Source organism: Balaenoptera ricei, chromosome X (assembly GCF_028023285.1).
Source record: "Balaenoptera ricei isolate mBalRic1 chromosome X, mBalRic1.hap2, whole genome shotgun sequence".
Lineage (NCBI taxonomy): Eukaryota > Metazoa > Chordata > Mammalia > Artiodactyla > Balaenopteridae > Balaenoptera > Balaenoptera ricei.
In genome coordinates this window covers 5,115,979-5,131,129 of record NC_082660.1, presented here as the reverse complement: position 1 = coordinate 5,131,129, position 15,151 = coordinate 5,115,979, and the positions used below count along the sequence as shown (strand labels likewise).

The 15,151-nt window shown below is 45.7% G+C and overlaps 1 protein-coding gene across 6 annotated transcripts in view; it reads right to left on the bottom strand.

The window, feature by feature from the left end:
* Positions 1–15,151, bottom strand: part of STS (steroid sulfatase) — a 639,557-nt gene that overhangs the window by 481,239 nt on the left and 143,167 nt on the right. For all 6 annotated transcript variants that reach the window (XR_009500087.1, XR_009500086.1, XR_009500088.1 and 3 more), the window contains exon 9: positions 3,865–4,024. Coding sequence is in view for 3 of the 6 variants with exons in the window: in XM_059909899.1 (XP_059765882.1) it covers positions 3,865–4,024 (160 nt within the window). In the remaining 3 variants the exon portion in view is untranslated. The remainder of the gene's footprint in view (positions 1–3,864; positions 4,025–15,151) is intronic.

Here is a 15,151-nt window from a genome sequence, read left to right as displayed (position 1 = left end):
TTCACTTCAATGAATTAATGTATTTAGGTACTATACTTTTGTTGCCTCTGTTTTATATCACAGAGAAAGACTGCCCTCCATTCATGTCCAAATCAGCTTATTTGGAGACGCAGGGGGAATGATTTTTCCGCATATCCTGGGGTGATGGCCACGGTAGGTATGAAGGAAAGATTCACTGCTAAGAGGAATCTCATATAGGCACACCACGGGGTTGAATTAGAGAATTCTCAGGGCAGCGCTGAGACTCTGCAAAGTGAAAATCTCTACGTGTAACCCTGGGACTGCCGCTCTTTTTACCTAAGCAGAAACCCTGCATCGAAGGGCTTTTCATTTCTCACCAAGCTAGGATTGATCAGGAACGGCACTTGCTTCTTGAGAAGTACAAGGCTGTACTTGAAGGAGAGGGGTCTTCTGAACAAAACTCCTCTCGTTCAATGAAAAATGTGCAAAAATGTGAGGGAACCTCATTAAGTGACTGTCATATAGCCTGGGTCCAACTCTCTGAATGTGTTTATTCACCTGAGAAACGTAAATTTAATATTGCTCAAGCAAGAAATCAGGGAAGCTGATTTCCACCAATCTTAGTGGGAGAGAGTTAGGCTGTTTTCTAAAGAGTAGATACCTATGTATCAGATTTATAGATGGATACGGATAAATATGAGGATATTACCCAGATGCTCTTATTGAAAAGTTCTGATGAGGTTTTCATTATGTAGGTAACGACATTTTCCGTAAAAGAGCAATAATAAGCTTTTGAGCAGAATTCTCACCCTCAGCGCTCCCAACATATTGGGCTGCATCACTCCTTGCTGGAGGGTGGCATCCTGTGCCTTGTAGGATGTTTAGCAGCAGCCCGGGCCTCTATCCACTAGATGCCAGCAACATCCCGAGTCAAAACAATCAAAAATGTCTCTAGACATTGATAAATGGCCCCTGGGAGGGACAGTCACCCCAGCTGAGAACCATCCCTTTAGACGGTCAACGTCTCCAGGGCAGACACACAAAGATGTCTTCTAGATCTGGCTGGTAACATGATCTAAATAGTATATTGTGAGATCATTTTATTCCCATGAGCAACCTGGAAGCAGACTGCTGTTTTCTTATCTGTGCTGTCTCTTGGAGGACAATGACATCTTATAGAGCCTTGGACCAAAACCCAGACATAATATCATTGGGTTGAGCTGGACCATCAACAGGTGAGATCCATTGAAAGAACCTTCAATACTCAGAATGGGTTCCACTGAAGACACTGGCTCACGCACAAAATGTTTGGGTCAGCTTAGGAGGGAGGCTGCTTCCTTCTTCAATGGGCACGTGCGAGAAAAACGGGATGACCCCCATTAACCTCAGATTGGGGTGGGTGCGAGGTGCCGGCAGCAAGATCTCCCTTTAGGGATCTTCCTCTTTGCCTCTGAACTTTTCCCTTCCCTCGGCTCTTCCCAGTGAGGTGGAAAACCAGTTAAAGATAGTGTGAAAGCAGGGACTTCCCTGGTGGTCCAGTGGTTAACGCTCTGAGCTCCCAATGCAGGGGGCCCGGGTGCGATCCCTGGTCAGGGAACTAGATCCCACATGCATGCCGCAACTAAGAGTTCATGTGTCACAACTAAGAAGTCTGCATACCGTGACTAAAGACCTGGCACAGCCAAATAGATAAATAAATACATATTTTAAAACTAATAAAAATATAAAGATACTGTGAAAGCACAGAGTACCGACGAATTTAATATCATGAACCATGAGAGAAAAATGTACTTAATGAAACTATCTGAACACTCAGTGTGCACTGGTCACGGAACTATTCAGATTTATTCCAAGGGAAAGAACCAGGGCCAAAGAGTAAATAAAATAAGGAGTGAGAGTTTTAGTTTTCTGTAAGAAAAGACTTTTGATGAGTTACTCCTGCCAAGTTTTCTGTCATTAGAGGGGAAGAAGAATAGTTTGACTGGAACAGAAGCTCTTAGAAGCCCCTTCAGCCCTCATCGTGATGACTCTCTGAGCCCAGATGGACATGAAACGTGTAAGCGGAAACAACTCTACTTCCCTACCTGTTACCTCTCAATATGGCGGGTGAAACAAAAATGGCAAGTATTCATGCATCTCTACTCTGCACTTGACATGCTCTAGTGCTTTCCATCCTGTGCAAGTGTGAACCCACTTGCAGGAGAAGAAATCAAGGCCCAGGAAGTTCAACGCTTCGGCAGCAGTGAAGCCGCAGCAGTACAGCTCCGGGAATCTCTGCTCTTCTCTGGAGCGCCAGCTACCCTGACGGTGTGGTCCAGAGACCCACGGGGATGCCTGAGACCCTTCAGGAGGTCTATGAGCTCAAACTGTCTTTGCAGTAATTCAAAATGTTATTTGCCTTTTGTACCACCACTCTTTCATGAGCTTACAGTGGGTTTCCCCAGGGGCTCCATTATCACTCTGTCAGCCGGTGCAATGTGTGCTTGGGCCCTCTTGCGTTTAAAAACTTTTATTTCCAGGTTTAACTGCTCATATGACAAACACTGATAGATATCACCCACAGAAACACAACATCTTTGGGCTCCTGGATCTGGGAGGAGTGTACATGGATCTCGAGACCACAAAGTTTGAGAAGGGCTGAACTCTACAATTCTGCCTTTCCCATCTCTGTGTGTGTGTGTGTGTGTGTGTGTGTGTGTGTGTGCGTGTGTGTGTGTGCATGCACTTTGAGAGGAAGGTATACCTAATGCAGAAATCTGAAAAAAAAAAAAAAAAATGAAGAGTGAACCAAGGTTGCGCACAATGGGAGGTGAGCAAACCTCTCCACGGACTCAGCTCTGGCTGAGCTGTAGTTTTCGTCTCTGGTTTCCAGTTTCCTCTTGGTTCCGTCGGCAGCTGAATTTGAACAAGATTTGCAGCCCGTGTGCCTGCCGTCACCCTGGACTGCCACCCAACTAATGAAAACAATGAATCAGTGTGCCTCACTTAGAACTCTTCAGATCGGTAATAACACTTAAGGAGAAACCACTGGCGATGCCATCGGAAGTTGCATTTACATTTAAGAGAAAGACATTTCATTTAGAACTCGCTAAATGAAGACGTGCTGGGAAAAAAGGGGCCTGACTGGGGACCCAACTGCCTTTCTCGCTGCTGCAGCAAAGAGCCGGTGAGCAGGGCCAGGAGGAGAGGCGTGGGACGAAACAAGGGAGGTTAGAGGGCATCTGCCCAGCTGCCCTTCTGCAAGATGATGATGGGCACAGACGAGAGAGAGAGAGAGAGAGAGAGAGAGAGAGAGAGAGGGAGAGAGGAAGGGGGAGAGGTTCCACGGAATGCCAAAAGAGGGAGGCTCAGTTAAAGACCGTCCATCCCATAGGATTTCCCTGGTGGCACAGTGGATAAGACTCCACGCTCTCAATGCAGGGGGCCCGGGGTTCAATCCCTGGTCAGGGAACTAGATCCCACATGCATGTTACAACTAAGAGTTCACATGCCACAACTAAGGAGCCCGTCTGCCACAACTAAGGAGCCCACGTGCTGCAACTTAGAAGCCAGCAAGCCCCAACTAAGGAGCCCGCCTGCCACAACTAAGGAGCCCACCTGCCGCAACTAAGGAGCCCGCCTGCTGCAACTAAGACCTGGTGCAACCAAATAAATGAATAAATAAACAAATATTTTTTAAAAAAAGACTGTCCATCCCCTTCAGGCTTTGGACTTTATTTCCCACTGGGCTAACAGGATGGAAAGAGCGGTGTTTACATTGCTGGACCCACCAGTAAGTCCCATAACTGGGCGTGGATAACGGGTCCAGCCGGAAGTAGCATACACCACCGTGCAGGCGAATCAGAACGCCCTTGCCCACAAAATCTGAAGGAGACTGTCCCGAGCACCTGGGAGTCACAGTACCTGTCTTCCGGCAGAGGGGACCCCGCAAGTTTGGCCACCGTGGGGAAGATGTCCATGTTGCTTGTTGGCTCATCGATCTCCAGCCCAGCCTGGATCACTCCCGGCCATCGGAGGATGCCTGGAACCCGGATGCCTCCTTCCCAGTTGTTGGCTTTTCCCCCTAAAACGCCGAAGGAGAGGCATCAAGGAGAGTTATACGTCTTTGCAACACGTACCTCAATGCACTCTTCAACGCTCAACGTGGGGTGGCCGATTTGGAAGAACCTAGTGATTTAATGACATGGATTCAATGAGAATTTCACAAGCAATACAGTATCTCTCGTGGTGAAAAAAATATATTGGGTTGGCCAAGAAGTTCGTTTGGGTTTTTCCATAAAATGTTACGGAAAAACCCAAACGAACTTCTTGGCCAACCCAATATATATATATGTCATGGTCACTACATGCATGACACACGGCCAGCATTGTCTGGTGGACACAAGTGCTGACTCTGTAATCAGGGAGACTCAAATCTCGCAGCAACAAAGACTTATAACAATGTTTCTGGAGTCATGGGGTTCAAATTCCATTTCTACTTTTTACCACTGGTAGGAGGCAAAATAATGGCACCCCCAAATGTCCACTTGCAACCCCTGGAATCTGGGGATATGGTACCTTATCCGACAAAAGGAGAGATTATTCTGGATTATGTGAGTAGGTCGAATAGAATCATGAGCGTCTTTATAAGGGAAAGAGGGAAGCAGGAAAATTGGCATCAGAGCAGCTGAGGCTGTAGTCAGAGAGATTGGAAGGTGCTACGTCACTGGCTTTGAACAGAGAGAAAGGTGCCCCAAGCCAACGGACGCAGGCGGCCTCTCACCACTGGTAAAGGCAAGGAAACAGGTGTTCCCCGAGAGCCTTCATAAAGAAACACGGTTCTGCCGACACCTTGATTTTAGCCCACGTGAACCCATTTTGGACATCGGACCTGCAGAACTGTAAGATCATCCATTTGCGTTGCGTTGAGCCACCAAATCGGTGGTGATTTCTTGCAGCAGCCCTAGGCAATGAAAACACCAGTTCTGTGCCCTTGGGGCCATGGATCAACCGGCTGTGCCACACATTCCAGACACGTAAGATGTGAGTATTCCATGGGATTATGATCCCCAGCCTGAAAGACAGGGGGCCACTGACCATAGCCATTTTCATCATTGCTATTATTTTATTACTGGCATAGCTCTTACTGTTTAGTTGGGAAAACGAGCTTTGCACGTATGAGGCAATTCAAAAATAACTAAATAGAGCATGAAAGGGGTATCAGGAGGGGCTGGAGGGGTGAGCTGGGAGTGGGTCACAATGTCAACAGAAGATGCTCCCCAAGGTCTCTCACTAATGGTCCTCGGGGAAGGGAGACAGCAGCACGGCGGCCTTGGGCTCAAAGAGGCCAGAGATGCTGGATCCCTCCAGCAGGGAACATGCGGATGGATGGAAAAACACACACGCTGCTTCCCCAGGAGTAGTTCCCCATGACTTTATAACAAGCTGTGCGTAACTCTGATTGCAGCCCAACAAAAAGCACAGAGGATGCCTCTTCCCTGGGAACACGGGCCCTGAAGCGACAGACTTTGAGTTGCTTTGCGAAGGAGAAATAGGGTTAGCAGAGAAGGACAGGGGGTTGCAAGGGAGATACAAGAAAAACAGGTGAAGGAGTGTGGATTCTTTCTGAAAATGTCTGAACAGAGAAAAGAGCATGGTCTAAATTTAAAATTTGGTCGAGTAATTGTCAAATTCACGCATTTAACGTCCCGGTGGCACTCGGCCGTGACAGGAAGTCACAGACAGATGATGGCTGAGTTAATCTCTCCAGGAAGGTGCAGAGAAAATTCTTCTACCATTCACTCCGAGACTCTTGTCAGGAACAGCTGTCTCTAAACCACACTTCTATTTTTGTTTTTACGCATGCTGCCATCAAATGCCTGTGAATGGCAAGAGCATATGCTTGTCATTCTTTTGCTTGATGTGGGCACAGAGTTTTATGAAATATTCTGTCATTTTTTGTCCTCTTGGGCATCTCCCCACCCGATAACACTGGTTCCCTGGATTAATGGGAACCACAAGGAAGCACGTGACGAATCTCATTCACACTAAAGTCTTTCTCACCCAAGATGCTATAGTTTACACTCTCCTCGATGTATTCAGTCCAGGGACTAAATCGCCACCAATTATAGATGGGAGATGTGACAAAACTGCCCAGGTTCTATCAAACTATCATCCACCTGTTATCAGGGCAAAAATAAACAGCAGCTATCTGCTCATGTCACTGCTTGAAGGAGAGGTAAAGAACTGAAGAACACCCTTAAAATAACTGACCCGGTTTCAAAAGCTAAAGGTGACTATTTAAGCAAGACATCAAACGGCTAAATCATCTGAGCCAGGAGGTGGCTTTTCTTTGAAAAGCCAGGGAATAACTATTTTAGGTGGTTTGGGTGGCTTGCCCAACTCCTCAGAAGCTCAGAAGCAGGAGGGCCAGACACCAACAAATCAACATGGCTGTGTTTCAGGAAAACCTGATCTACAGAATCAGGCATCAGGCTGGATCTGGCCCAAATGCCATAGTTTATTGAGCCCTGCTCTTTTTCTTTTTTCTTTTTTTTTTTATTGGAGTATAGTTGATTTACAATGTTGTGTTAGTTTCTGCTGTACAGCAAAGCAAATCTGTTATACATATACATATATCCACTCTTTTTTTAGATTCTTTTCCCCCATAGGTCATTACAGAGTATTGAGTAGAGTTCCCTGTGCTATACAGTAGGTCCTTATTAGTTATCTATTTTATATATAGTAGTGTGTATGCGTCAATCCCAATCTCCCAATTTATCCCCCGCCCTTACCCCCTGGTAACCATAAGTTTCTTTCCTACATCTGTGACTCTATTTCTGATATGTAGGTAAGTTCATTTGTAGCCCTTTTTTTTTTTGATTGATAGATTCCACATATAGAGCCCTGCTCTTAAAGTTACTGAATTTAGATTTGGGGAGAAGGGTGAGTGCATCAGCCCTGACCATACTCCGTAATATTAACTCCTTCAGTGTTAGGGGGGAAATGTCACTGCAACTTCCATTGATGATTTATTTTCTCACTTAATTGGACTCCTTCATATCTTCTGCAAGAACGAAATACTAAAGAATCTCTCCTTCAGCCTGAAATGTAAAGTAATCACATCCTGGCTCTGGGCCAGCCTTTCAATACCATTCCTTAGTTGAGCGGAGTCTCACCTAAGTGCCCCAGCAATCAACTCACCCCATTCCGCCTTCTGCAAAGTTCTGCTGCTGTTTTCTCTGCCAGGATTTTCCCCCAACCCCCAATCATTTCTACAAACCCTCGAAAGCCTGCATAACACGCTCTTCCTATCTAATCAAGGCTTCTACAACCACTACCACACGTGATGTCTTCCTACTCTCCATTTCCTGAGCACTTTTCAAGGTTCTCGTTTATGGGAGGTGTGATAATCAATGCGATGCCCATCTCATCATCCCAGCGGGACCAAGAGTACTTGAGAAGAAACTCTAATCTACTGTTGAATCAACTGCGGTCCACAGCGTAATACCTTCCAAATAGAGAAGGTCCAATATATGCAGTGAATGAACGAAATAATGGATGAACTGATGCAGAGTATTCCTGGGGGGGGAAAAAAAAGAGAACCTTACAGATGGGAGTGGTTATAAACTCTTGTTTCCAACCTGTTTTGGTCCCTTAACTTTGCTAGGCTTTTTCATTCCCCTAACCTGTTGCATTCCAAAAGTTCTCTCCTCCAGAGTCTTACCCAACAAGCTCATCTTCTTAGTCTCATTGTGCATTCCATCCAGGAAAATGAGCTCAATTAGCACGAAATACACCAACTCCCTGCCCTCCCAGACCTCAGATTATCCACCGATGTCACATCCCCAACCATGTCCCCCCCTCCAGGCAACCTTGGCCTCCGTCACCCACAGACCACATCACTCCCACCTGCTCCGTCTCAAAAGTGAGTGATCTCAACACTCTATTATCTAAATACACACCTCTGCCTTCCAATACAGCTTTCTCAACCTTGGGCCCAAACTCTGCAATATTGAACCCTGTCGTACCACGGTCACACGTTTTGTCAGATAAAACCCAATGCAGTCAACTCGTCTAAGACTGCGATCATTCAGTAGTTCAGTTTTCTACTTAAGTGGACAGTCCCAGTTGTTCCAAATGACACTTCAATTTTCGGGATGTTTGCTAACTTTATCCTATGTGGTCCCGATGACCAGCTCAGATCATGCCATATACCATTTCCATCACATTCTTGCTAAAAGACTGGATCCCAGAGAACCTCTGACACATATTCATGCCTTCCCAGTACGATACCAGCCCTCAAGGAAAATATCTATCTGTTCTCTGCAAATCGAGATCTTCTCAACTTTGCGCATCTGGTTAAAGTGCCCAAATGGGGTCCCTTCCTGTTCCTGGAATCCAGTGTTCCCCACGTGCAGCTGGCACGTCAACCCTCCCCCAGAATACTACGTGTCACCCCCATGCCCCGCCCTACCCCGCCTTCAGTAGGTAACTGTTTCCTTCTGCAGAGAGGAAACAGAGGGCTTCATTTGGGAACACCTTCAAATTCCAGCCACTATCCCTTCTCAATGCACCAGCACCTGCTCTCCGCATTCCCTCCCAGACTAGACAAGGTCCCTCCTCCTTGCAAAGATCAATCCTCCTACAGGTTGGGTCTCATTTCCCACAGTCTTCTCAGAAATCTGACATTCTCAGCTGTCCCCTGTACCTTCATGATCCATCTACTGAAGTTGACTTGAGAGAATGAAATACACTCCAACCTTCCCCATGACAAAGCCCCCCTTTCACAGCCCGTCTCCCTGCACAGACACATTTCTGAAAAGAATCTGAGACACTGCTCACCTTCCGCCCCACTTCTATCCAGCCAGCCTCTGCCCCTCGCTCTCCACTGAAAATACTCTTAGGAGCGTCACATGTATAATATACACAATGGACCCTTGGGGTCTACATCCTACTTGACTGTTTATCAGCATCCATTTCTACGAACCATATTCTTCCCTGGATCTTCCCTTCCCTCCCAGTTTTCTTCTTATTTCCCTGTCACTCTCTCCGTATCTCCTTTGTTGGATCATCATCTCCCGTATCACCTTTTATGTTCGGCTTGGTCCCTGACCCTCTTCTCTTCTTACACTAAATGATCCCATACACCAACCCAATATAGGTCTCTGCCCAGGAGTCCTAATTCCTAAAGGGAACCTCTGTCTAGCGAATCACACCAGCCAAACATGTTACAGACAGCTTTGACGTCTTCCTTTCCCTCAAACCCAATATCTAATCAATCACCAATACCAGTGGGTTTACCAATACAACCACGTTCATTCATTGCCCTCTTCATTGAGTTAAACCACTGATCCTTCAAACCTAAGCTCAAGTGGTTTTCCTTTTACATATTCACTCAAAAATAATTTCTTACAATATGTCAGGCACTATTCTAGTTTCTGAGGATACAGATGTGAGTAGAATACATCTGGATCGTAGTTCTTGCACTCTGGCAGACAACAGTATTCCTTGCCCTCACTAAGGGCACTTAGGACACACTGTGCATGTACTGACTTCTTAATCATCTCGACAGTCTTCTACGATGTTCCTATAATAACAATCCTATTATTCAAATTCTAAAGACAAGGGAACCAAGTCTCTGCCTGGGAGTCCTAATTCCTCAAAGAACTTCTATCTACCCAATCACACCAGCCAAAAACATGAGACATCTTATGTTACCCCTCAATTCATCCCTATGTTCACTCCTTTACCCTCTCCTTATAGTGGATTTGGGTGATATTCTTGACCTCCAATTTTAACTACTACCCAAATGGCAATAACTATATATATACACACACACACACACACACACACACACATACATATATATATACACACAATATATATACACACATTTCTTTCTATGTATCTATCTATCTACCTATGTCTGTTCATCTATCTCTATCTATCTATCTACCTACCTACCTACGTCTGTCTATCTATCTATCCATCCATCCCTATCTATCTATCCATCCATCATATCTATCTATCTATCTATCTATCTATCCATCATATCTATCTATCCCTATCTATCTATCTATCTATCCCTATCTGTCTGTCTATCTATCTGCTTCATTCTATCGGACATACTAACGTGGACGTAGGGTCCCTTTCATCGGCTACATCACCCAGTATCCCTTGTTTACACCTTCATCTCTAGCAACCTTGAGCTGCTGTTTTGCTCCCTGTAAGCATCTCACTCCTGCCTGGAATGAACTCTCCACCTCTCCTCTCCCAGCCAACACTTCCAAACATCAGCCTGCAAAAGGTCCGTGTCTCCTGGGAAGTTCTCTGAATTCCCAGGTTGGGGGAACAACGTCTAATCGTCCCTTCTCAGAGCTGCCTTTCTAGTTTGTTATTCTGAAACCATCTCCTTAGATGTCCATCTCAACCAAAGAATGTGAGCTACTAGAGGCTGGGGACCCTGTATTCGCTGTCATTATGTCCTAGAAGCTAGCCCCGAGCCTGGCATACTATGAAGGCTCAATATATGCGTGCTTGTCAGTGGAATTTAACTGAAGGAATGCACTGCTAGGTGAGGATAACATGTGAGCTTCTTTCAAAGAGGAAAAGCCTGGGGAAGCCTGGGGTATGCCTCCTGGCACACAAGTCCTGATACTAGCAAGACCAGCCAGCTTTGCCCTCTCTTGGGGAGCTGATGAAAATGTTTGCTAAAATCTGAAGAATGAACCTGAATGTAACCACCTCCTAATAAACTACCAGAGCCTCTTGCTGGTTTTTTTTTTTTTTTCCAACGAAAGCATCCGTTGCTCTGAAAGCTGTGTGACTGCATGAGGCAAAGAGCCACCAAACTCAGTGACTGTAAGAAGCAACTCCTAAGCCATATGGGCTCCAGCCAATCAGTGGCTTTTGGAATTTGCACTTCAAGGAGAACTGCCAGAAGCTGCAGTGCCTTTCTTGCAGGCATCAGGCAATTCGGAAAGCATTTCTCTGCACCTGGAGAAAGTCTACTTTCATGAACACTCAGGAAGATACGATTTTCAGCCCTCACACCCACCAACCAATGCTTCTGCAGAAGCCACCTATGGAGTTAATTTATCCACTCCATTGACATTTATTACTTGCCTTTAGGCAGAGTAAAAGGGAGGCGGGGGTTGAGGGGGGAAGCCTCCTGCTGGGTGACCTTGACTTGGGAGAGGGATGAAAAGGAAGCCAGAGCTAGGAGTATGATGTTCTCATCCGAGACTTCGGGGAATTTTCAGCTGTGAGGAAGAGGAAGGAAACTCTAAACTCTAAGAAAATCTTAGGGAAGTTATTCTGGTCCCAGCTAAGGGAGGATATTTTAGGGAAAAGGTGAAAATAAGTTTACAAATATTACATGCTAGGGAGGGTGTGGAGAAAAGGGAATCCTCCTACACTGTTGGTGAGAATGTACATTGGTGCAGCCACTACGGCGAACAGTCTGGAGGTTCCTTAAAAAACTAAAAATAGAGCTACCATATGATCCAGCAATCCCACTCCTGGGCATATATCCGGACAAAACTCTAATTCGAAAAGATACATGCACCCCAATGTTCATAGCATTACTATTCACAATAGCCAAGACATGGAAAACAACCTAATGTCCATCGACAGGTGAATGATAAAAGAAAATGTGATGTATACGTACAATGAAATAGTACTCAGCCATAAAAAAGAATAAAATAATGCCATTTGCAGCAACATGCGTGGACCTAAAGATTATCATACTAAGTGAAGCCAGACAGAGAAAGACAAATACCATATGATATCGCTCATATATGGAATTTAAAACATGACACAAATGAACTTATCTGTGAAACAGAAACAGACTCATAGATATAGAAAACAAACTTACGGTTACCAAAGGGGAAAGTGGGGGAGAGATAAATTAGGAGTTTGGGATTAACAGATACACACTACTTTATATAAAATAGATAAACAGGGCTTCCCTGGTGGCACAGTGGTTAAGAATCTGCCTGCCAATGCAGGGGACATGGATTCGAGCCCTGATCTGGGAAGATCCCACATGCCGCGGAGCAACTGGGCCTATCCACCACGGCTACTGAGCCTGTGCTCTAGAGCCCGCAAGCCACAGCTACTGAGCCCACATGCCACAACTACTGGAGCCCATGCTCTGCAACAAGAGAAGCCACCGCAATGAGAAGCCCATGCACCGCAATGAAGAGTAGCCCCCGCTCGCCACAACTAGAGAAAACCTGCGCGCAGCAACGAAGACCCAACGCAGCCAAAAATAAATAAATAAAATAAATCAATTTTTTTTAAAAGTTAAAAAAAAATAGATAATCAACAAGGTCCTACTGCATAGCACAGGGAACTATACTCAATATTGTGTAATAACCTGTAAGGGAAAAGAATCTGAAAAAAATAGATATATATGTGTGTATAAATGAATCACTTTGCTGTACATCTGAAACTAACACAACATTGTAAATCAACTATATTTCAATTAAAAAAAAAAGGAGAGAGAAAAAACTAGTAGTGTCACTATCCCCTCAACCCCACACAATTAAATTAATTTTTTGAAATGCAGACTACAGCAGAATCTAATGTTTCTCTGATTAAAAGCGATTAGCTGTTGAACTCTGTGTAGTGATTTAATCACAGCCATTCTACCAAGGTGGTCCATAGGTTTCATTAGTGAAACAGGCTTGAGGAATACAGAGGGATCACTGAGCTCAAATAGTACAGATTTTTTTTGAGCGGCAGACTGAATAATGGCCCCTAAAGATGTCCATTTTGGAATCCTTGGAACCTTTGCATTTTACCTTGTTTTCTGAAAAAGAGACTTTGTAGATATGATTACATTATGGATCGTGCGATGGGGAGATTATCCTGGATTATCTCGGGGGGCCCTAAGTGACAGTAGGAGTGCCCTTATTAGAGTGAGGCAGGATGGGATGTGACTAGAGAAGAGAAGGCAATGTGAGGAAGTATAGATCTTTTGGAGCAGTGCTGATGAAGACTGCAAGTCAGGATTGTTCCGAAAGGATGCTCTTTTGATCAATGAGTTCAAATGGTGTGATTCCTGTGTTTGCATAAATCATAGGAGTGCAACTTCACAGCTTTAGAAAACAAGGCGTCTTGACACTGAGAAGTCTTTGGTCATTCCCCATAGCTAGAAGGAAGCCGCATCTTTTTTTTTTTTTTTTGAGCATCATACCATAACAATGTTTCACTGTGAACTTGATTTCAACTAAACTTGACAAAGGGATAATGTTTCGCAATAGAGTAGTGGCTGAGATATTAATACAGTGTCAGACACCGATGGTAGTTCTAGCGTTCAAACAGAGCATTTCTAACACATCCAATATGTTTCTTAAAAAAACAAAAAAAACTAGGGAGCAGCTGTGAGCATGCTTTTCAGATTGTATGAGAACCCCAGTTCCAAGGCGTCACTCAGACCTTTGACACTCTCTCTCTGACCCATCCTCACCATCCACTTATGTCTCTGAAGAGTCAGCCATCGACGCAAAATGCCAATACATCTCCTTCTTTGGCTCATGAGGCTCCCTCAGATTCATCAGCTGGTGGTCATCTGGTCATCTGTCCCCGAACCAAGGCTCCATCGCACCATATACGTGACTTTCTTAAATAACGTATTACTTGCTAACCACTTCTATTATTGTGATTTATGTACACGTCTCGGCAGCAGCCACTAAGCAACTTTGGAACCTAACAGACCTTCACCGGGGGAATGAATGGACGGGGGAGCCAGTCACGAAATGCAGTCTGTGACTCCATCTCGAGAGACACTATCACTTATAAAATAACATAAAAACAACTCTCCACACACAGTCCATAACCTCAAGGAAATACGACAAAAGCACCTCATCTTACTATACAGGAATACATATTTTCACTTCCTGCTCCTCGAAAATAAGACTGAATAGAGGAGGGCTGGATGAAAGAGTGGGTTAATCCTGTTCCGAGTAGAGACACCTGTTCAGTCATTTCACCCGTGCTGAGTATCAGTCATGTGTCCTGCACTGGGGAGGGAACGATGACAAGCAAAGGAACTGGTATGAACATCCAGCGAGGTTTTCCAGACCCACACTGAACAGGAATCCTTCCCTCCTGGGTTCCAGGTAACTGAGGGTGTAAACAAAGGTCCACGTCCCCCGGTGCTCAGAATTTGAAAGGACTCAGATGTGCATGTCGAGGACGTAAATAGAAGTGTAAGGTTTCACAGGCTACGTGCTGCCATTGGGATGGGTGACAGACTACCTTTTCGCTGTCTGTCTGGCTCAGGACTGGTGGATCCGGCGTTACCCCGTTACTGCCAGTTTGCAGAGTAAGCCATGTGCTTCTCTCCTCATCCCAGCTCTACTGAGGAGGGTGTGTGTGGTTGGGAGAGTGGAAAGAGCTCGAGGCAGAAGGACAAGAGCTCAAGCACACCCTGGCTACCTCCTTCCCAGCCTGGTCTCCTCTGGGAGCATTTCTTGGGCCCTGTTGGCCAAGTGAGGCTCTCCTTGCTGTATGCACCACTGGCATCTTGTGCCAAGAATGTCGACACCCTTGTTAAATCGCATGGGCCTCCTTAGGCTTCCTCCCACCACCCCCAACCCAACCACACACCCAAACAACCAACCACCCAACCAACCAGCCACTTACCCAACCAATCATCCAACCATCTACCCAACCAACCACCCACCCACCCAAACAACCATCCACCCACCTACCCACCCATCCAACCACCCACCCACTCAACCACCCAGCCAACCACCCAACCATCCACCCACTCAACCAACCACCCACTTACCCAACCAATCATCCAACCATCTACCCAACCAACCACACACCCAACCATCCACCCACCGAAACAACCATCTACCCACCTACCCACCCAACCGACCACCCACCCAATCAACCACTTAACCACCCACCCACACAACCAACCACCCAACTATCCACCCACTCAACCAACCACCCACCCAACCAACCATCCACCCACTCAACCACCCACCCACCCAACCAACCAGCCATTTACCCAACCAACCATCCAACCAGCCACCCAACCAACCAGCCACCCACCTACCCAACCCGTTGACCATGGGCTCCTTTAGGGCAGGGACCGTATTGTTGCCTCTAACCCAGTGCCAGATACACAGCTCAATCAGGGTTTTGTAAACTAATGGATGAAAGCACTCCATAGATTAGCATTTCATAT